General features: G+C 46.2%; 1 protein-coding gene across 2 annotated transcripts in view; it reads left to right on the top strand.

Moving 5' to 3' along the window:
• Positions 1–23,840, top strand: part of LOC147685383 (uncharacterized) — a 102,325-nt gene that overhangs the window by 36,168 nt on the left and 42,317 nt on the right. For both annotated transcript variants that reach the window (XM_086941296.1, XM_086941297.1), the window contains exon 3: positions 18,020–18,204. In XM_086941296.1, the coding sequence (XP_086797422.1) occupies positions 18,020–18,204 (185 nt within the window). The remainder of the gene's footprint in view (positions 1–18,019; positions 18,205–23,840) is intronic.

Genomic DNA, 23,840 nt, shown 5'->3' with positions numbered 1-23,840 from the left:
CCGATAGTAATAGTACCCAAACCAGATGGCACTATACGATTTTGCTCGATTTCAGGGAGGTGAACAAAATATCCCAGTTCAATGCTTACCCCCTCCCTAGAGTTGAACAAATGATAGAAAGATTGGGGAAGGCCCGATATCAGTACATTAGATTTGTGTACGGATACTGGCAGGTGCCATTGAAGAAACGAGATCGGGAGAAAACAGCTTTCTGTACCTCTAGAGGCCTGTTCCAGTTTAAAGTGCTACCCTTTGAATTACATGGGGCACCAGCTACCTTTCAAAGGTCAATGAAGTGAACATCATACTACAGCCTTACCAAGATTTTGCAGCAGCCTACATAGATGATATAATCAGCTATAGTCTTACCTGGAAGTAACATTTAAAACATCTGACCCGAGGTATCCAAGCCATAGGCGAGAGTGGGCTGACAATCCATCTGGCCAAGAGCCACTTGGCCGCAAAATCATAAAAATACTTAGGATACCTTCTAGAGCAAGGTTGTATAAAACGCCAAGAAGAGAAAGTCACAGCAATTTCTCAAATTCCTTTTCCCAAGTTCCTGGTGGACCACAGGGCCATCTATGGGTCTGGTGGAATATTACAGAAGCTTTATCCCGCACTTTTCACAGATAGCCGCTCCCTTAACTGACCTACTCAAAAAGAGCATGCAAACCGAAAAACACCTTTGACACTCCTCACAATCAGAAGTGTGGGCCTTTCAATGCTTAAAACAGATAACCACTTCGAAGCCCTTCAAAGCCTGATCGCCTTAAACCCTTACTCCGAGTGATATAGAAATTGAGTTGTTTTCCTTAGTTTTTTTCTTTTTCTAATGACTACCTCTTCACAACCCATTCAAACAAGCCCTTCACTGTGGTGTGGTGGAAGCATCTTACACCAGACATGAAACAACTATACTTACCGCTCCTTTTGTTTTCTTTTGTTGTTCCTCTCAGGACACCATCAAACACGCCACAGCACCTAGAGAGAAACCGAAAGAATAAGTGAAGGAATTACCTACCTGCATTAAGGACAGTTTTTTTTTATAATCAAAGAAATCCATTGGGGGTAGAAAGTTGAGAGATGTTGTTGTAATAAAATCCCCATTATCACACCCATATGGCCACCTCGCTTCTGTTTCTACCCATCCCTCCGACAGGGTGTTCCCTACCTTTGAAAGTACTTACTGTGTATCTCCCATTTGTGCACCTGCTGGTATGTTCTGCTGAGGAGATCTGCCATGGTGTTCTCCTCTCCTGGTATGTAATGTGCTAGAAGATGGATCTTGTGATTGTTGGCCCATTTCCATATTTTCTGTGCCAAGTGGGACAATTGCATGAAATGGGTCCCCCTGTTGCTCTGTGTAATACATGACAGTCATATTGTCTGTGCGAAGACGGACTGTTTTCCGTGCTATGTTTTTGAGAAATGCTGTGAAATGGCTAGTAGTTCCAACATGTTGATGTGTAGCAACTGTTGTTGTGGCGTAGTGTCCCAGAACCACTATGTCCTTCTTATGAACTCCCCATCCCAGAAGTGATGCATCTTTTGTGATTGTTATTTGCAGTATTGGATCCTTGAAGGCTCTCCCTGCTAAAATGTTGTGAGTATTCCACCATAATAGAGCCTGATGAACGCTTTGTGAAACCAACACTAGATCTTCCATATTCCCTCCTGTTTGTGCCCAATGAGATGCTAAACACTCCTGGAAGGGTCTCATGTATAGATGATAGTGAGGCACTATTGCTATGTAGGATGTCGTCATTCCTAAAAGTCTCCTGATTGTTTTCACTGGTAGTTGATGATGTGGCTGAAAAAGATCCAGTTGGTTCTTGAGATTGAGAACCCTTTTGGATTAGGGTAAGGAAGATTTTGCATGAGCTTTTGTATCTCATCCCAGGTTGCTCTGTTGTAACGTGAGAGCAGGCCCACATAGTTTGCAACCCTCCAATGGTTTGCATGGCCTGTAGCAACTCTTTTAAGTACTGTGTCAATTCTTTTACTCTCTTTATCTGGAGGCGGAGCTTCTCCTGTGCCTTGGGCAGCATCTCTCTTCCTAGCAGTGGTGATTACAAGTGAATCTGCAGAGGGATGACTTTGAATATAAATTGGGACATTTGGTGAGGCTTTATATTTCTTTTCAATACGTGGTGTTAGGACTCTTGATTTCACTGGGTCCTTAAATACCTCTTTAGCAACATTTAGAATGGATCCAATCACAGGCAAATGTTGAACTGTTCTTTCTGTGTGTGAGCGTGTCAACCAGAAAATAACTTTCCTCCTCTGTTGAATGATGTGGAGCTTCTGATATTCAGCAGCTCTTTGTATTGATGCTGTGGTAGGAGGAAGTGTCATCAGAGGGGAATGCTTTGTGGACCCAGATGGTTCCATATCAATCAATATGAACTTTATTTTGGCATTCGTGCCTTGACAGTTTTCACATGTACAAAATCTTTAAAAGCAAACACAAGGGAGACCATCATAATGGGACGATTACCTGAGAGAATAGTGAAACGTTCAAAGATTTGACTTTACGATTGTGCTTGCAAGGATACAATATGTAAAAAGTTCAAAAGGAGCATGTGTACAAAGAAGTAAAAGTGGCTCAAAATTACAATGCTAAGTTATACATGGTAAATTCTAATATTTAACTGTTTTAGCAAAGCTGGCCTTTCTATAGTATAAACAGAATAGCTTGAATTTTGTCTGTGCAACACAATGCTCCAAAACGATTTTTGTAGCCCAATTCCATAGCTTTTAAATTTGAAAGAAATTATAGCAGAGGCTCCCTACGACACAGACAGCGATATATATATATAAAAGAAGTCAGCCCACTTCATAATCTACTTGTGCCTTTTTCCTAATGTCCCACATATGGCCAAGAAACTTGGCGACTGCACAAGTAAAAGCTGGTCTAGTGTCCGATTTGAGAATAGGCAAGGCAATCCAATAGTTCTGTGTGCCCATTTGAAGGCAAATTGGTTTAATCCCTTTTAATCTGTGGTGCACATAAGCCAGACAAGCAAACGTCACATGTGCCGCGGACTCCGAGGAGGCCTTGCAGCTAGGGCAGTTGCTTGATGTCAGAGTTTTACTGTGCCATTTAGATTTAGATTGTTCAAAGGAAGGGTGCCAAACCTAAATTGTATGTATAGTTTCCTGTTGAGGTTTTTTAAAATTAAATTGAGATAGCGTTCCGGGGACCTGACCTTTTTTCGAATCATAAATTCTGTTGTAAATTTAACCCGGTCACTCCTACAAGCATCTATTTGTGAAACCCAGTACCAGTAATACCTCTTTACTGTGTATTTTTGGAGTAGGGATGGATTGGAAATTTCCCAAGATCCCTGAAGCCCTATATCTGAAAAGAATCTCCTTATGTTGTTTATTCACCCGACTTTATTGGAGGTATCTAAACGGGTTACCTCCACAAGTGCTTTGGCATATGGCAGTAATTCCAGGGTACTCCAGATTCTGGCCCAAAATAACAGTGGCTGGAGCTTGGTTATATCAGTGATGGCACGTTGCCCCAGGTCTAACATTAGATGGTGGAGCGGAGTACTCTGGGACAACATCACTAGACTTCTTAGGAATTTGTGTTCTGACCTGCTGAGCTCCTCTGTCTTGTCAAAGCACCACAGCTCAGACCTATACAGCGCAGAACTGACTGCTTTTAGGTTATAGACCTGCATGGCAGCGGCAACTGGTCTACTAGAAAAGGAGTGATGTTCTTTCCCCAACGCCCCACTTATCTGCTTTTGTTTCAGTGCCATTTTTGTTATGTGGGTTTTCCAATTCATTTTCTCTGACAGCTTTACACCTAGATAGTTGAAGGTGCTTACTCTTTCCAGGGGAGCCCCTCAAAAAGCTGAGCTGGCTCTAAACGACTTATGGGGATTAAAAGTCATGAAGTTAGTTTTTTTTCAACTCTTTTTATTAAACACGCTCAGTAGACAGAATAGTAACATTTCCCAAAGCATACACATTGGAGTTTTGCAGCGTCAATCTTTCTGGATTCACTATGCTACGCATCTAGTGGTTGGGTCATTGTATTGTAGTCTCTTTTTTTTTTTCTTTCATGGCCCAGGTGGACGTCGACATACCACCAATTTGGTATCCTTCGTGACGGTGACGTGCTTCCTTCGGAAGCTCCCATCTTTGGTCGCCATCTTCAGATTCCTTTTTCTGCCGTTGGGTCTTAACATGGGTTTGGCGAAGACATGACGGGATGAGAAAATTCTTTGTTTGCCAATCTAGATGACACATCATGAAAGGATTACCATTCTCTAGATGCCTGGGGCCACTTCCGTGTTTATCTGGTTCTCCAGCACTCCCCTGTAAGAACGCCATGGGGGCCACACCTTTTCCTATTTCTTAACACATCCCCTGCTCTTATATACTGTTTCTTCTGCTCTCGGGCATCAGTCAATGTCCCTCTCCCAGTCTGTCACTGAAGGGGGACGCGGTGCCCCCCACCAATATTGCGTTTGGCGATTCCCGCTGCAAGCACAAGCCATATGGTGACATATTTGGGCCAGACCACCTCCCCCTTGATTATGAGCAGATGCCATTTTCCGTCCAGCGGCAGGTCAGTACACACTACACTGGCCATTATCGCTGTGACCCTTCGCCAAAATCGCGCTATCCTAGGATATTCCCACAGGATATGGAGGAACGTGCCCTCATTCTGGCAACCAATGGATGCACTGCGATGATGGTACCCTGATAATTTTGTGCAACAGCGTCAAGGGGTAGTAAAAGCGATAAAAAATACGGAGCTGGATCAGGCGAAAGCGCATTCGTATTGCTATCTCGCGCGGGCCTTGGAGGACCTCCTGCCACTCCTTATCATCTATGTTGCCTAGGTCGACCGTCCAGGCCGCCCTTAAGGCTGCCAATTGGTAAGGCAGATTGTTCATTACTTTACGGTATATTGTGGAAATTACTTTCTCAGGTATAGGGTCAATCAGAAGCCTGTCTTCCAGGGGGGGGGGAATAGTCCGGAAGGGAGGTGTCACCCCTCGGCTTTGTCAACAGTGCATGTCTGAGTCTCAGGTAATTGAACCTCTGGGCCTCTACCAGCCCAAACTCCCGCCTGAGATCGCCAGACGAGTGTGGGGCCCCCTCCCTCCATACGTCGCCCAGTCTCTCTACACCTATGGCCTCCCACCCTGAAAACCCTAGAAGCAAGGACTCCTCTTTTAACCTAGCACTATGCCAAAGCGGTGTTCTACTGGTCAATTTGTTATGCCCCCCCAGAGCCCAACTTGCCTCCCTCCAACAGGTCACTTCTGTTGCGGTGTGCTGGGGCAAACTAGGGTCATTCCGTCATGCATACAGCAACGGTTTGCAGTTTCCTGCCAGCATAGCATCTCAATCCACCCTGTATGCTGGTTCATCCCTATCTGAGTGTACTCAGTCGTTGACCACCTGCAGTTGCGATGCCCAGTAATAGAGCCTCATGTCCGGTACCGTCAGGCTGCCATCGTATACCCCTCTCTGCAGTTTATGGAGGGCTATCCTGCGCATGCCTGCCTGCCTTAGCAATAACCAAATCTCCTGGGCGACATTTTTAAAAACCGTCGAATACAGGGTACTTTGCAGGATGTACAGCAAGCTCGGCATTGCCATCATCTTGAAGAGGGCCGCCCTGCCTGCCAGGGATCGCCAATGTTATACATCACTGTAAAGTCTCTACAAATGGGGATTAAGATAATTTTGGAAAAACATGAGCTGATCCTGTACCACCTGGATCCCCAAATATTTAAAACCCTTCAGAACTATAGGCGCTGTACACCGCACCGGTAATCTTGGGGGTGTTCCCGCCAGTGGAAACACCACTGACTTAGCCCAGTTTATCGTGTATCCTGAGTAGCTCCCAAATAAATCGAAGAGGTGGGGCACCCTGGCAATAGAGTGGTATGGCCGCACGAGATACAGTAAGATATTGTCTGCATATAACGATATGCGCTCTTCCCAGCCCCCGGGTGCCACAATGCCCCATATCACAAGGCCTCTCCTGATCCAATTTGCCAGTGGCTCCAGCGCCAGAGCGAATAGCAAGAGCGATAGGGGGCACCCTTGTCTCGTGCCCCTTCACAAATGGAACTGCTGTGACAACACCCCATTGACCGGGGCCATTGGATCTTGATAGAGAAGTTTCACCCACCTACAGAATTTAGGGCCAAATCCCAGCTTCATTAACATGGCAAACGTATATGGCCACTCAATGCTATCAAAGGCCATAGACGCATCTAGCGCCATCAACGTTGTTTGAGGGCCAGCGGGATCCCTTGTTGTGTACAGCACCCCATAGAGCCTGCACAGGTTGTGCCGAGTTCTTCTATTCGGCATGAAGCCTGATTGATCCTGGTGGACCAAGTTGTTATTAATCTGTATCAGCCTATTTGGTCAAGACCTTGACCTCAACATTAAGGCGGGAAATTGGCTGGTAGGAGCTACAGCGATCAGGTGGGCTCGCCTGTTTATGTATTACCACCATCGTGGCTGTCCGCTGGGCCACTGGTAGCTGGCTATCCTCTCATCCCTCCTGCAGTATATCGCGCAGTCATGGCACTATTCTAGAGGCTACACCCATGAATAACTCAACAGGAAGCCCATTCAGTCCTACCGGTTTACCCACCTTTAGGGATCCGCCGTTAATAATTAATCTTCCGTAATCTCGGACTCTAAGACCTCTCTGTCCTCTGCCAATACCTCAGGTTATGAAAAATCCCTTAAAAACTCAATGCATTCACTTTCCGATCTCGTGCTGACTGGCGAGTAAATCTCTTCATAGTGTGAGGCAGACACCTCTGCGATATCTACGCTGGCTGTGTGTAAAATGCCCTCCCTATCCTGAACAGATGCGAATCATGACCGCTCTTTCTCGCGTTTCTTGAGCCATGCGAGCAATCTGGATGCCTTATCACTAACATCATAGAGGCGATGCTGCACCGCCAAGGCATGTACCCGAGCCGCACCTTCCGCCGCCACTCTTAGTTCGTACCGACGCAGGGTCAGAGCGTGGCACAGGTCTGAGTCGCCCTGGTCAGTCACTTCCTTCTCTATCCGGAGTACTTCTTGCTCTAGAGATCGCATATGCCTCTGCGCCTTCTTTTTTTGGCCCCCTATAAGTGCTTGCGCTTAGCCCCTAATTACTGTTTTGTAGCCCTCCCATTTTGTCTGGTAGGAATCTACCGTGCCAGCATTTTCCTGGAAGTATAGCTCCGTTCCTTCTCACATTTTATCCCTCAGCACTGGGTCCCTCAATCTTTACGGGTCTATTTTAGGGAACGCACCCTTATTTATGCGTGGCCCCTGAACTGTAGCACATACTGGGGAATGATCTGAGATGCCCCGAGCCATATGTGCAGGGCTTAAGAAAGTCACCCACCCTGTCGCCCTGTGTGAATCGATGGTCAATCCTAGAAAGCGAGCCGTGGCGTGCCGAGTAGTATGTATACTGCTGCTGTTTGGGGTTATGCGCACTCCAAATGTCCACCAAGCTCAGGGCTGGCAGGAAGCCGACGAGGAGCCCCTCATCCCTCTGTTCCACCGAGGCACAAGATCCATCCAGCTCCGGTTCTAGAACTGTATTTGCATTGCCCCCAACCAGGAGTGTGTCCCTCGACAGCCCTATAAGGATTGTACTGATCGTTGGTAGGATGATTTTCTGGAGCCTCAGGGGAACATAAAACGAGCAGAAGGTGACACATTGTCCCTCCCACCTCCCTGCCACAGCAACACAGCAGCCCACGTCGTCGGACCAGACCCTCTCTACAATGAACGGGAAGGTGGCCCGCATCAGAATCCCAACTCCCCTGGCGTCTGTAGTGTACCCCGTGTGGGCCACAAGTTTGTATCCAAAGCGATCCAGTGCCTTGTATTTGCTACCTCTAATGTGTGTCTCCTGGATCATTAGGAGGTCTCGGGCATGTCTTTTAATATGCTGCAGTACCAGAATGCATTTGATTTTATTCCCCAAACCATTGAAATTCCTGGTCCAGGCCATGAGCTGTGTGGGGTCCACATTTCGCCCAAGCAATAGTCACCTGCCTTCGCCCCATTCTCGTTTCTCCCACCCCCATCCCTCCCCTTCTTGCATGTACATTGAAGTATTGTTGGTCCTGAGCTGGAAACGTCAAAACGAGAACATACAAATTAAACAATATCCCAACCCCCCTCCCTGCAACCCTGTTAGGTGGATAAGAAACCTCCCACCACCCCAACATGCAGAGTGCCTGTCACCCAAACTGGATAATGATAATACCTGTAGTGGGCTGCGCGACAGCTTCCAGCCACATGGTATGTTATATAGCCCTGGATAAGTCATGCCCCAATCTTCTCTATGGGTGCACCTCCATGCATATGTCTCTAGTTCAGCATCAGCCACTTGTCCCTGCAATATTCTTCCTGTGACTACTCCCCATAGTATTGCTTCCAGTGGCAGGCTTCATATATCTCCCACCACCCCACCCCCAATCACGCTCCCATTCTGCAAGTCTAGTGCCTCATGTATGGTCACTTATCTGGTCTCTGCCGCTGTGTTGAGGTGTCGGAATCTTGGTTTTGGCCTCTCTGCTCTTCAATCCGCTCTTTGGAGGTGTTGTGATGGGCCCTACCTCCCTTTCACCCAGCCACTCTCCAGCTCTCCAGCCAGTCGCTTGCCTCTTCTGCCGAAGTAAAGAAGACGGTTTTACCCTCCGCAATTATTTTCAATTTGTCTGGAAATAACAATGTATTTTATGTTCTGATGCTCAGGGCCTGTTTTACTGCATTGAAAGTTCGCCGCTGGCGCTGCACCCAGTGTGTGAAGTCGGGGAAAAAAACGGATTGTGGCATTGTCATGTTGTAGATCCCCCTGTTGGTGTGCCATTTGCAGGATTATATCTCTATCTCTGTAGTTGAGAAGGCACGCTATTATCATGCGCGGGGGAGCTCCTGATTTGGGCTTCGGCCCTAGGGCGCGATGGGAACTCTCAATGGAGAAGAACTTAGAGAGAAGTCTGCTAGAAAGAGGTCTACCGATGGTCCCTCTATGCCTTCTGGCACCCCCACCACCCGAATGTTGTTGCGCCGGGCCCTGCCTTCTTGATCATCATTAAGCGAGCTAGGATGTCCATCTGGTTCTTGGTAAATTTCAGGACCTGGTCTTCCAGGCTCTAAGCCTTTGATTGTAGCCCATCAATGCCGGCTTCCGCTGAGGCCATTTTGTCTGACATTTTACGAAAGTCTGCTCTGAGTAGGTTGACCTCTTCCGTCACTGAATCAAGCTTCGGATCCAGGGTTCCTCGGAGCTCTGTCATGGCCCAAAGTATGTCCTTCAGCGAGGGGTCTTGGATGAGATATTCACCTTTCTGTCCCTAAGCTCCTCCGAGGCGCCCTCATCGCGGCCCATAGCGACTGTGTACTTGCCGATTTGATTGGATCGGCCAGTATCCACACCTTTCGTGCACCCCATCCGGCCGCTCCCTGATCCCTCTGCTGGGCAGGCGTCATCCACAGCCTTTGCCAGTCGTGGTTCCTTTAGTCTGTAGAGGGGTCTGACAATCGCGCTCACCCCTTCATCGCTGCTGAACAGAGGGCTCCCCTGCAGCACTTTTCAGGGCATCCTGTGGCCACACCGCGGGTGGGATCAATCACGCACTCCGGGGACCACCTTCGTCTCTGGCGGGTCCAGCCCAGCCATTGATAGGGATTGTATGCGTGTTCTCTAACCGTCACTTGCGTGCATCCTAGGGCCCCTTAGAACTGTCCAAGGGTACTGGTACTGTAGATTCACCCCCTCAGTCTACCGATGCACCGCTAGCAGGGTACACCACCCGGATGCCAGCCCCAAGTCTCTTACAGGCCCAGGGTCACCTCACCACAGCTCGTGACATCGCGTCTCCAGGGCAGTGCCACTTCGCCCATTCCCAGACATGTGGCCCACACAGGCCGGCCCATGCACTCCTTGTGAGCGTGCAACGATCTGCTCGCGCCCGCAGCCTTCGGGCCGTTTTAACGTCCCAGTGTCAGAGGGAGTCAGGTAGGCGGGGCTCCTCCTGAGTAGCCACGGTCCAGGTTGCGCTTCACTCACCGGATTGCTTCCCCCGCCCCCCAGGCCGCACCCAAATCCTCAGCGCATCCGCCGGGTCCGGCTCTCGCACAGCCGCGTTGCAGCACTTTCGTGCTGTGTTTTCGTCTGCGCTAGCTGGTCTCAGCTATACAGATTTCCGATGCCACCACTCCATACGCCGTCAATCGTCCCGCTTTGGGCATCCCGGACTGTCATGTTCCTGGAGCCTCAAGGTCAGGCTCCTCGCCGCTCAGGTCCGACGTAGCAGCACCATGTTGGCGGCACCCGCTCCCTCAGTTGCAGCTCGGTGTCAAAGGTTCATCTTGCCTTTGGATACCTGAAACTCAGTCAGACGATCACCGCAAGCACCCGGTGCCCTCTCCTCATGCAGGTGCACTTCAATCAAACGGATAATGTCGGATTTTAAGGGGCTCCCGCTATGTACTTGCGGAATTCTCCTAGTTTGCGGCTATCTTAGCCGGCTGCTGGCTACGCCCTAATGAATTTAGATTTTGACCTGTTTATTTCAAGGCCCCAAATATCACAGAAGAGTTTGAATCTATTTAGCAATAGTTGTAGCCCCCCAGGGTTTAAGACACCAGCAAGGTGTCATCTGCGAACAATAGAGTCACTATCTTTTCCCCCCTAGAGAGGGAGCATCAGGGGGGCTCCTGCGATAGAAAGCTTACAACTTTGTTAATATAAAGGGAGAAGAGCGTGTGTGCCAGGACGCATCCCTGGCCAACTCCCCTGCTGACAGGGATGCGCTCTGTAAGTTTCCCTTGTGACCCCCACCTCACTCAGGCAAAGTTGTCATTATGGAGTCGAACAACCAAGTCAAGTACTACAGGGGAGATTCCCATGTCTTTGAGGACTTCGCTCAGCTTCTGTCTTGGGATTAAATCAAAGATAGTCTTTAAATCGATGAAAACTAAATATCGACTGCCCTGACCGATGAATACAACTTTCCAATAAAGAAGCATGAGGCGGAAGACCTGATCTATTGTCCCTCTCTTTTCTCTAAAGCCTGCTTCATATGGTGACAGGATAGCATTTTCGTCAGCCCCAGTCTGAATATTTTGAAGAAGAGCTCGACTAAATACTTTTTGGACTGTATCTATCAGGCTGATAGGCCTGTAGTTGCAGGGTTGTCCTCTGTCCCCTTTTTTGAACATCTGGCCCACCTCAGCCCCCTGCCATGAAGCTGGGACCAAAGTACCACTGGCTAGAGTGTTTTAAATAAATAAAATATGAGCCCAGCTGGAACTGTCCGATTAAAATAGATCCCCGGGTTCCATATCATAATCTGGTTGAACCACATCTTAGTTTTCCCATGGGTCAGGCGTGTCCTCAGTATCTTGTGTACCTTGGGAATCAGTGTCCTCTATTTCTTCCTCTTCTCCTTGTGGAGATTGTGAACAAGTATGAGGGGAAGCTGGTACACAAACTTGTTTAGGGCGTGTGTGCCTAGTTTCCTTTATTATGTTTTGTGGAGGCTCAGAAAGTTGTCCCTCTTCTGTATTTCTTTTTGCAGCTCCCTCCTTTTTTGATACTATCCCTTGATCTTACGTGGGTTTAGTACTTTGTGGCTTCTGTTTCTTTTGTGCTATTGTTATGCTCTTAGAAACAGTTTGTGCCTTACAACTACTGGAGTGATGGATTTTCTTCTGTAGAGGTGTCCGGGGGTCCTATCAGTACATTCCCATGCAGTGGGTAAAAACTTAACTGTGCATGCTCCTAGTATATAGTTAGTACCGTAAGGGGATCTAAGGTTCTGAGTTGAATTAGCATTTGCTGATATGTGCTGTGTCACTACTCTAGACCATTCTGGTGCAACACCTTGGCAAAACACTTTAGGGATAAAATCATGGACATTCAAGTATCCTTTCTGAAAAACCCTAAGCCGACCCCGACGATTCCGTTGGGCAGTCCGGAGAGGGATTCGGTTCATGTTCTTTCGGCTTTTAGCCCTGTTGACCCATTGGCCTCGCGCAGAATCCTTGGAGCACTGAAATCGGGCTCCTCCAAGGATCCTTGCGCGGCTAGGTTGTTGGCCGAGCTGTCCGACACGATCAACCCGGAAGTCAATCTTCTGGTCAATCAGTCGCTTCGCGAGGCCTGCGTTCCGCTCTCTTGGAAGCAGGCTCTCATACTGCCCCTGCTCAAGAAGCCAACCCTTGATCTGTCGCTTCCCGCCAACTATCCACCTATCTCGCTCCTGCCTAGTTTGGCTAAGGTCTGCGAAAAGGCAGTTACCTCTCAGCTCACCAACTATGTAGAGAAGGCGGGTTTGCTGCATCCAGCTCAATCGAGGTTCCGTGCTTCCTACAGCACGGAGTCAGCGTTGCTGGAGGTGGCTGAAGTTATACGTGACTGTTTGGATGCCGGCGGGAGAGCAGCCTTGGTGATGCTGGATCTCTCGGCGGCATTCGACACGGTGCCCCACTCTCTCCTTCTCGATCGTCTAACAGCTATCGGCATTGCGGGGTCAGCTTGGAGCTGGCTTAGATCCTTTTTGGAGGATAGGTCACAGCAAGTTTGGCTGCGCCTCAGCGCCGACGCCTCTTTCCACCGGCGTCCCGCAGGGATCCTCACTTAGCCCCCTATTGTATAACATCTATGTGACTCCCTTGGTCTATCTAGCGGAGTCCCTGGGGGCTAAGGTGATGGCCTATGCGGTGATACGCAGCTTCTTTTCTCCTGGAAACGGGGTGAGGACTCGGTCAGCACGGCACAGCGCTGTCTTTCAGCTGTGTTTCGCTGGCTGGCTAATGCACAGCTAAAGTGCAACGAAGAGAAATCGGAGGTTCTTTTGTTTGGCGCGTTTCCTGTGGATTTCAGAGCCAGGCTGTGGCCGCCTGACTTCCCGCTCCCTCTGTCTGATAAAGGTCTTGCGAAAAACCTGGGGGTTTGGTTTGAGGAAAACTTAAATTTGCGACACAAGTGAAGAAGCTAGCAGGGACATGTTTTGGCACCCTGAAAATTCTGAGGAAATTTCTCCCCCTCTTGCCAGTCGGTGCCAAAGAGACGGTTGTCCGGGCGCTGATCCTTTCCCGCCTGGACTATGCCAATGCTCTCCTGGTGGGATGTCCGGGCTATCTGACCTTGAAGCTGCAGGTAGTCCAGAATGTGGCTGCAAGACTCCTCCTGGGACTATCTACTAGGCAGAGCGTGCAGGTCCATCTTCGTCACCTGCACTGGCTCCCAGTCGAGTCTCGTCTTAAATTTAAAATGCTGTCCATTGTCCAACGGGCTCTGTATGGGTTGGGCCCGCTCTATCTTCAGAAGCGATTTGCCTTTTAGAAACCTTCTATGCAACTGCGGTCCTCTGACCAACTCCTAATACAGAACCCTCGGTTCAATCGCCACAGGCTGGGTGGTTGCTCTTTCACCCGCAAAGCAGGTTTAGCCTGGAATGAGCTCCCTCTGGCTCTTAGGAAGGTGTCGGACCCTGTAGCTTTCAAGAAGAAATTAAAAACTCTGCTTTTTTTAGGCCTTTTCTCTTTTTCCTTCTCTCCTTTAGATGGTTTGTGGTGGGCTTTCTTTGGAATTAGCGCCAGGATACTTGGAGTAGCTGCGCGCTTTACAAATTTAGTATAACATAACATAACATATTGCATGTTCTACATTTCAGCTGGCAGGGTGCAGTTCCTCTTGACCTTTGCTTTTAGACATCCTAATTTCACTAATTTCATCTGTTTAACATCTTTCAGTACTGCCATTTTCTACATTTGGTGCAGGTAGCCACCCTGAAGTTAAAGATGGCCAAAACACTAAGTCATGCACTCAGGTGAAAGTTTATCCCGGAGATGAAGGGTTGCCACTCTAATATACCACTCTTGTAGGGGTATTGTTCTTTGACTGCTATTTTGGTGCTTGAGATAAACTATTGTCAGATCAGTATCACAGAAATCTCAACAGCCATCAAAACACTCAAAAACAACAAAGCCCCAGGTCCTGACGGATTCTCGGCATCCTTCTACAAAGCCTTTGACAGCCAACTTTCACCAATACTCCAAACTGTGTTCAACTCTTCTGCCTCTAGCGGGAGTATCTCTCCCTCGATGAGCGAAGCCACAATAATTGTTATTCCCAAGGAAGGGAAGGACCCCCTCCAGACCAAAAACTACCGCCCCATTTCGCTAATTAATATTGACTGCAAGATCTATGCCAAGATCTTAGCTACTAGATTGAACTCTGTGCTACCCAAATTGATAAGTCCGTCACAAGTGGGTTTTTTGAAAAATAGGATGTCGAATGACAATACCAGACTCCTATGTCACATACTTGAAAAAGCGAAATCCTGCAAAACGCCGATGATTGCAATAACCCTTGATGCTGAGAAAGCATTCGACAAAGTCTCATGGCCCTTCCTTCAACAATGTATGGGCTCATTCAACCTGGGTAATTCATTCATAAAAATGGTGATGGCCTTATACTCCTCTCCCTCTGCCCGTATAGCAATTAATGGGACACTCTCCAGCCCGTTCCGCCTGTTCCAGGGTACTAGACAGGGTTGCCCACTTTCACCGGCTCTATTCCTACTGGCACTTGAACCCCTACTAACCGACATAAAAAACAATGAGGACATCACAGGTGTAGCCTTCGGAAACACCCGGGTGAAACTAGCGGCATATGCCGACGACATCTTAAACGCCACAGAAAACCCAACTGTATCAATTAAGGGTCTTATGTCCTCAATCAGCAAATACTCTGCATTGTCCGGTTATAAATTAAACAAGGACAAGTCCGAAGTCAAACCACTTAATGTACACACTACCAAAGAAGTCCTTGGTGATTCGGGACTAGCCTGGCAACCGGATATCAAAGTATTTAGGCATAGAATTCACTGACAACATATTAATTACACTCAAACACAATGAATCGACCACACTAGCGAAAATCAAAAAAAATCCTGGATGGCTGGTCACCACGGTTCATCACATGGTGGGGCCGGTTAGAGTCTATAAAAATGATGATTTCCCCATTGGTCAATTACCTAGGTTCAATGCTTCCCCTTACACTTTCTAACGACTTTCATTCTAAATTAGATAAGATGATCTCCTCCTTCCTCTGGCAAGGGAAAAAACCCAGAATCAGCATGAAAAAGCTACGCCTTGATAAATCCTTAGGGGGTGTCAATCTGGCTGACTTTCGACTTTACCAGACCGCCTTCCTGGCAAAGCAAGGTGCGATTTGGTTCACGTCGCAATCTGACTACACGCCGGTGTGGTTACATGTAGAAAAATCTCTAGTGGAAGGTCTTGAGCCCTCCGCCCTCCTCACCATTAAATTACGCCCCAACATCGACTCTGGGATCATCTTTAAGAACACAAAGAACTCCCTCCTCCATATAAGCAAGTCCCTACCCCACCAATTTCGTAACTCAAAATGGGAATCTCTTTGACAGAACAGCACTCTAACATACAGAGGAAAACCACTGTATAATCCTTCTTGGATCAGAAAGGGAATACACTTCCCTCACCAACTTTATGAGGGTTCAACACCACTTGCATTCAAAGATTTACAAGACAGATTCCAACTCGAGAGCATTGACTTCTACTACTTTCTACACGTTAAGGTCGCTCTCACAAAAGCAAACTTGGGCAACACTTCCCCCTCACTCTCTAGCCTTTTATCCGCCCTTGATAAACTTGGACATCAGGTATCCAGAATGTACAAAATGATAAGACCACAGAAATCTAACCTGGTCTCTGCACTACAATCTTACTGGGATTCGTATTCTTCCACTCCCACTTCGGAAAACGAATGGGCCAAAATTTGGGAGTCAACCACAAGACACAAAATTGGTCCGACTCTGTCCCAAACTAAATTCTGGATCCTACACAAAGCCTTTTGGACCCCTAGAAGACTCTTCCTTCACAACATCAAGGATACTGACTCCTGCTGGAACTGTTTAGAATCGGGAGGAGACCTTGAACACCTAATATTTAAATGCCCCCGGGTTACCACCTACTGGGACAGAATATTTGAATTTATTAACAAAGCCCTACACATTTCTCTCCCGAGAGAATTTGCTACTATAGTTATGGGTTCCTCCAAAGCTGTCACTTTAGATGAAAATGACAAAGCCCTACTTGATCTTCTACTGACAGCGGCGCTTAAAATCATAACGACCAACTGGAAAAACACAGCCAAAGCCTCCTTCCCCCATTGGCTCAACTGGGTTTCTAATCTCAGGGGTGCCGATAACATTACCCTTGCTTCTAACCCATGGCGACCACAACATAGGAAACTATGGACCTCACTTGATTCTCACTTTGATCTCTTCAACCCCCGTGAAATGCCTAAATTCTGCTTTCCCAATCATCTTCTCAATGTGTTAAAGGATGGACGTGATACAACCTACTGTGCTGTAAGTCTTATATAATTACATGCTGTAATAAGCCTCTCGTGTTGTACTGATATGGTGCCTAATTGTCACTTTTCTTTATTTATTTTCTTTCTCCCCCTCTTATGTTATTTCATCGCTTGCTCGGTTTTATTTGTACTTGTACCACGAACTTTACCTGCTCTTGTATGTACTGTGCATATCATTGCCAATCTCTCTCAATAAAAACTTTGTGAAATAAAAAAGAAAGAGATCAACTAACTAACATATCAGTTTTTGGAATGCAAGTAAATCAGATCTACAAAGAATGTTGGACTCCAGTAGCAGTCACTGAAGTGAAACTATACAACCACAATGTCAACAGATTGTCTGGCCGTTGGTTGAGCTAAAATATAAGATTGCAGAAAATTAGACTATAAATATTAGAATATACAAAAAGTAAAACAAAAATACATGGGTTAGGATTGGGGTGAGAAATGGGGTTACAGAGAAGTTTAGGCTAGGATTATTTTTAGTGGTTAGAGTTGGGATTAGACTAAAATATTGTGGAAGGAATTATGAAAGGTAAAGCATATATGTTAAGTTAGGGGTAAAGATAGGGTTGGGGTAAAAGTTATAAATGGGAATAAGGGATTGGGTTAAGGTTAAGATTAGATAAACATTACTTTCTGGGTTAATTTTAAGTAGGGAATAGTGTATGGGAATTTAATATTGTTAAGGTTGGAGTAAAGGTTAGTGTTAGGATTGAGATCAGGATATAGTTGAGGAAATTTATGAGGCTATGGTTATTGTAGGTTTAGGGTTTGGCTAGCGTTACAGTAATAGAAGTTGCAAAGAATTACGTGAGAAGATAGTGCAGTAAAGGGTGGCACATGAGGCATCCTCCCTTCTCCTCACACCCTTCAAAATGGGTTAAGAGGAAAAATGTAGGATATGATTAAGCAACAAGTAACAGGGTTATTTTAAGATTTAATATGTTTATGTATATGTAATTCATTAATGTAGAATGGGACTTTAATGTTTACGTCTCCATTTTTGTAATTTACATGGATATATGGTGAGCACATCTTTTACATCTCTTTTTTAGCCTATTGTTTTGTATTAACATTGTCGCTGCTGGAGGTAAACACATTTGACTCAAAACCCATCCCTGAGAATAAGGTTCACCCCATAGCGGTCTGGAAGAAAAAGGCTCTCTGTACTCCATCTCATCTTTACCTATTCCCTTCACATTCCTGAAGGTTAACCATATTATATGGCAGTAACTGAGTTGAAAGGTTGTCTGACTGTGAATGACAGTTCTTGAATTGAACCTTTATCATATCCCCTAGCATTCACATAGGAGAATGGTTGTCACCCCATATACCAGGTGCTGGAGGTAAAATGTTGTTTCACTGGTTTATGGTCCGACAGTTGAAAGATTATTTGAATCCCAACATCTGTGACAGCCTTAATACTTGTTCCATGCAAGTTTTCGTGGTCTTCCTTTTCCAATATTCTGTTTTGTAAGTGAGCACTCTGTATAGTCTTAAATTAGTCTTCACCAGGAATGCTTTCCCTCTGCTCTTTCTGTGGTGGTTGAACGTGACTTTTTCCTTCTACAGGTGACTGCCCTGTCAGTTCTGCCAGCCAGCCCCCCGTTTCTGTAAGCCGCTCCCAGGCAGTGGTTACTATAAATCACCAGCAGCAACTCAATGGCAGAGGGAGAATGCCTTTCATCCCTCCAAGGAACCCAGCGTTAATTGTGAGGAAAAAGATTGTGGACCGGGCAATTCATCTCCAAAAAAAGGTAAGAGGATTGTTGGATACGACAAGTTCATGGCTACTGTCTCATTTGAGGTCTAAGATTTCGGAAGAGTTTAATAAACTGAATTTCTGCCACCATCCAGAACCACATGCGATTCCCTGTGGCAGGATTATACTGTGTAATGGACAGTAAGTGGATTGTCGAGGCTAGGAACATTCTACATCTGAAATTCCAGTAGATATTGTTACAGGTGTCTTTTAGAAGAGGAAATAATCTGGTTTGAGAATTTGGGGGCGAGGGACTAGTGTCTGTTTTTTTATACTTGACCCTGCCATGACTGATCAGACTATGGTGCCACAGTTTGAAGAGTCTTATTGATGGTCTGTGAACTCTGTACAGGAGGGTGTGTTATTATGGAGAATAAACAGTGCCCTGGACACTTGAAGTCAGTTTGAAAGGTGATAATGGAGGAGATTGGGAGTCATGGAGGACTGAATTGTAATGTAATGTAATGTAAGGGACATTTCTACCGCGCAACTTCCACTCCAAGGAGTATCTTGGCGCTCACACAACTCAGATGGGGGAGTTGGAGGGGAAAAGGGTGTCCTAATTTCTGCACACACATTACACTAAGGTCCTACAAGTGGCATCAGGCAGAGAGAAAATCCAAGTTTTTTAACGCCTTCCTGAAGGGGGCTTCTTGAGAGAAAGACCGCAAGGAAAGAGGAAGTTTGTTCCAGGCTTTAGCTCCCAGTACAAAAAGGGATTTGCCACCCTTTGTGGCCAGCTTGAAATGAGGTGGAGTAAGTAAGTTCTGGCTTGCAGATCTCAGACAACGCGCTGGATGGTATCTTTTAAACCCGTTGCGTAAATAGGTTGGGCCTCGTTGGTGGAATGCCCTAAAGGTGATTAAAAGAAGTTTAAACAAGATTCTTTTACCTATTGGCAGCCAATGGAAGTTGTTTAGAGCTGCTGAGGCTGACGACTTACGGGGCAGACGCAGTACAAGGCGGGGTGCCGCATTTTGGACCATCTGTAATTTGTGGAGAACGATTTTGTTAGCTCCAACGTATAGTCCATTACAATAGTCCAGCCTAGAACTTATTAAGGCCACTGCGACTGTTTTCCTCGCCGATAGTGGGAGAAGATCAAAGAACTTCCTTAGTGCTTTTATAATTTGAAAGCACATGCCTGCTACTGCTACAGCCTGGGGTTTATAGGATAAGTGGTTGTCAAATTTAATGCCCAAATTGCGGGCGGATGCAATTGTATTGGGGGGCACTTCAGCATCCGATGGCCAGCATGCTGTAGGGGAGAAGAGATTGTGATTCCCTATAGGTAGAATTTCGGTTTTTCCGGCGTTGCACTTTAAATGGTTGTTGGTCATCCATTTAAAAGTTGCTGCAAGGCAGTCCCTAAGATCTTCCTCGGCACCTGGCCGCTCCCTATCCAACACCAATATCAGTTGGGTGTCGTCAGCATATGAGATAGAACTGATCTTGAATGACGCGATCAGTTTCATCAGTGGTACCATATATAGGTTGAAAAGAACAGGGCTCAAACTAGAGCCCTGCGGCACCCCTGAGCTGACGTTTTTAGCCTTAGATGGATATGGGCCTAACACTGTTATTTGGCGTCTGTTGGTAAGGAAGTTCCTACACCAGGCCAACACCTGTCCTCCTACCCCTGCGGCAGCCAACCGGTCCACTAAGATGTTATGGGAGACCGTATCGAAGGCTGCCGACAGGTCAAGTAGGATAAGGACGGCCTTCTTTCCTTGATCCATTGCTGCCCGTAATGTTTCTGCAGTGTATAATAGGGGTGATTCGGTGGAGTGTTCTGACCGAAATCCTGACTGATTGGGATGGAGAACGTTATTCTTCTCCAACAAGTTAGTCAGTTGACTGTTGACAAACTTTTCAGTCAGCTTAAATAGAATGGGTAACAAGGAAATCGGGCGTAGGTTGGAAAGGGTAGTAGGATCGGCAAGGGCCTTTTTTTTGAGCGGCTTAACAGCTGCCAGTTTCCAATCATTAGGGATACTTGCAGTGACTAGAGAGGAATTGATGATCTTGTTAATCATTGGATTAACCATCTCTATTAGAAGATGCAGCACCGGAGGGGGACAGGGATCAAAAGGGGAACCCGATTTGCTGGCTAAAACCGCTTTGGCAGTTTCCTCCAGGGGTACTGGGGCGAAATCATCAAAGCAGGGGGAAGATATGGTCTTCACTATCTCTTCAACATCCATCGTTGCGGTAGCTCCCGATGGAAAGGTCTTTGTGATGGCCAGGATTTTATTATCAAAATAATCAGATATCGCAATACAGAGGTCTTGCGATGGAGGAATCTCTTGCGATAGAGCTGAAGGATTCATAAAATCCTTAACAATCTTAAAGATTGCTTTTTGTTCCTGGCCTGCCGTAGATATGGCCTGTAGATAGTGTGTTTTTTTTGCTGATTTTATTCCTGCATGGTACTTCCGTCTCGCTGCTATATAGATGTTACGTGCGGCGGTGTCGTAATTTCGACGCCACCTCCGTTCCAGTGTTTTCACTTCGCCTAGTTCAAGCTTAAGGGTTGTTGAAAACCAAGGGGCATTCTTTTTTGCCTTCCTGGGTTTGAGATTCTCATTTCTGGATGATTTTAGCAACGTGCCCGCTCCGGCAATCCAGTCACAGAAGGTCTGATTGTCTGTGGAGGTACAATCGACTAGGACTGGTATACTAATCTTAAGTTTCTCAACAATGTCAGGTCGGGTGGCTAGTGACTTCCAGGCCGGAATGGTTTTAGTATGAGGTGTATCATTACACTTTGAGGGGTTTATAGTGGGTTTCAAAATCCCAGCTATGTTAAAAGGAATTAAAAAATGATCTGTCCATACCTGAGGACAAGGGGGTTTGGCTGTCAGGCTGGGGTAATTGGAACAGATACAATCAAATAAATGTCCTGCCTGATGGGTAGGTTCCCGGTTCACAAGAGTAAGGCCCAACACTTCGATTGTGTCCAAAAAACAGCTAACCCCAGGATCATTTGGGCACTCAAGATGCAGGTTGAGATCGCCAAGTACAGAAAAATTAGAAAACCTGAGGGTTAAATCACTCAGCACATCACCTACGGAGTCCAAAAATTTAGTGGGAGGGCCCGGGGGGCGATAAATAAGAACCCCAGAGAAAACAAAGGAATCATGGATTGCCAAGGAGAATGCTAGTGCTTCTGCCTCTTTTATTTCCGTCAGTTCTTCAGTGGAACATTTAAAGGTGTTTCGGTAAATAATTGCAAGACCCCCTCCCCGTTGTTCATGTCTATCCAAACGCTGGATAAGGAAGTCATGAGGCAGGGCTATAGCTAGGGCAGGATTACACCACGGCTTTAGCCACGTTTCTGTGACTAAAAGCCAGTCCAACTGGGATTCAGTGACGAGGTCATAAATGTTCTGAGCATTTTTCGCTAAGGAGCGTGCATTGATTAAACCGCCTGCACTAGAATAGCATCTGTGGGCGTCTCTGTTGACGGTTCAGGACTTAAAGTCTTGCGACAGTGGGCACAGCAAACAGGGCCTTGCCAACTTTGCGGAACTATGGAACAATTACAAGGTACTTGGGGCCCTTGAAAAGATAACAGAAAGTCACGTGACATACCTGGATCTGGGAATTACGAGTAGGCAGTAAAAAAAAAAAAAAATTGCTCAGAGTCTCCCGCCTCTCACGCCTCCTTAGCGCTGACGGGCGCAGACGGGCAGACTCTGGCTTGACTCAGGCGCGAGTCAGGCGCTTCCGCTGCGCGTCACCGCTGCGCGGGAGGTGTGAGCATTAAGTAGAGGCTCACCTGATGTCCAATCTGAGCACTAGAGCGCTCAGGCAAGTGGCACGATCAAAGTCCCAAACACCCCCAAGATGGCGGCAAGGCGCCTCGAGTAGCAGTGAAATAAACGATGTAATCCGCTCTACAAGCGGTGGGGGCACAATTTACAATGCAGGTATGTGGGTGCGATAGTAGGTTTTAAAAACAGGGGCTAAGAACACAAAATATAACAAAGATGACAAAAGCAGAATTAATTAAAATTGAAATAGCGCTGCACACCTAGTCACACGCTAACGCGCGTTCTGAAACAAAGCACACCTTTCCCAAAAGATGTGGATGTGGATGTGAAAGTGTTACTTTTAAGTGTGTGGTGCATCAAGGTGATAGATTGCCTAGCAAAATAGTGCAATTACTATTTCTCTAAATGTATCAAAGCCAAGGGAGGGAAAAAGTGGTGAATGTACAGGTGACTGCATGGATGAGGTGATAGGTGTGATTGACCCTGCATTCAACAGAAGTTGTACTGACGGAGGTTTGATAGATTGGATGGCGAAAAAACAAGTATATTATTCATGGTTTCCACATTGTCATGATAAGAGGCGGGTGCAGGATTAAAACGGGAAAATGTTGACTTGGTAGAGAATGCATCATGGAACAGGTTGAACGGTGGTCTTTATGTTTAGCATTCTTATTAGGACCATAGTCGGTATTGATGAAGAAGAGTGAGTGTAGAGAGGCAGACGGTGTTTTACACAGCAGGGAAACTTTGCAGAAGTTGGTAACCAAATGTAAATTGAAATGACATTGGTAACCAAATGTAATTCTTGCAGAATTTAAATGAAATGTAATGATTTAAAATGTTATATTTATTTTGCTTGAATATCCCAAAGCATCTTTCCAGCCTCCTGCTCAATGTCATTTAGCAGACTGCATTTTTTGTTGTTGTAAATACTTTTTATCGGGGGTTTGCAGTATATAAAGCACTCATACATGACAAGCCAACAGCCTTTGTAAAACAGAGGTGAATTTATGAAGAACGATAATTTATACAGGCTAAGGCACAGTATGCAGCTTTTCCAGGTGTTTGCGTCGCTTAGTGACTGAGTGTTTGCAGTCAATGATTCGTCATAGGTAGGAGTGCCAATTATTTAACACACTGCATGATCTTGAATTTTAGTTGAGACTTCTCAGTGCAATTGCTCAAGTCCTCCATTATTTGTTGTATTTGTCCTTTTGACTGTGTAGTTCTTAAAAGTTGAGTGATTGTGTTGTGTAGGGAGGTGGTGGTGTTTATACTATTTACTTACAGTGTCTGTTTCTACTGTGGCGTTTTAGTAACCAGGTTTCAATGATTGCTTGATATTTGGTGTCAGTCATGAGGAAAGTCAGAAAAACAGAGTATGACTCTCAGGGCGAACCGTCTCTTTAGACAGTCATTGTTCTTCTTATCATGTATGTATATGAGTGAGCGGTCAATAAATTGGTCTACGGCAAAGACTAAGATAGCATCCTCTTTAAAAGGACCACTACACACCTGGATAGAAGATTTAATGTATGCTTTGCTTGAGGGATTATCTTTAATCTCTGTATGTTGGTCTTTTTCTTACATATAGAGGATTAACTAGTTCATCTTCATTTCTCTTGTCCGCTGTCTAAAAAGTATACAGTTTGTAGGATTGTACAGGCTTATACTGAACTGCCTCTCAAAATCAGAATCCTTCTTCAGGACTACAAAACCAACAGGCACCTATAACATTAAGAGTCTTGGATGGTAAGATCGGTTTCCCATCTCCAGGCTTGTTTCTCTGAGCATGTCTAAGGGTCCTGAAATAATCCTGTTTTGCAGGTGCTTTGGTCATTTCTACATGGTGCCA

Source organism: Lissotriton vulgaris, chromosome 10 (genome assembly GCF_964263255.1).
Source record: "Lissotriton vulgaris chromosome 10, aLisVul1.2, whole genome shotgun sequence".
NCBI classification, from domain to species: Eukaryota; Metazoa; Chordata; class Amphibia; order Caudata; family Salamandridae; genus Lissotriton; species Lissotriton vulgaris.
This window is presented reverse-complemented; position numbering and strand designations above follow the sequence as displayed.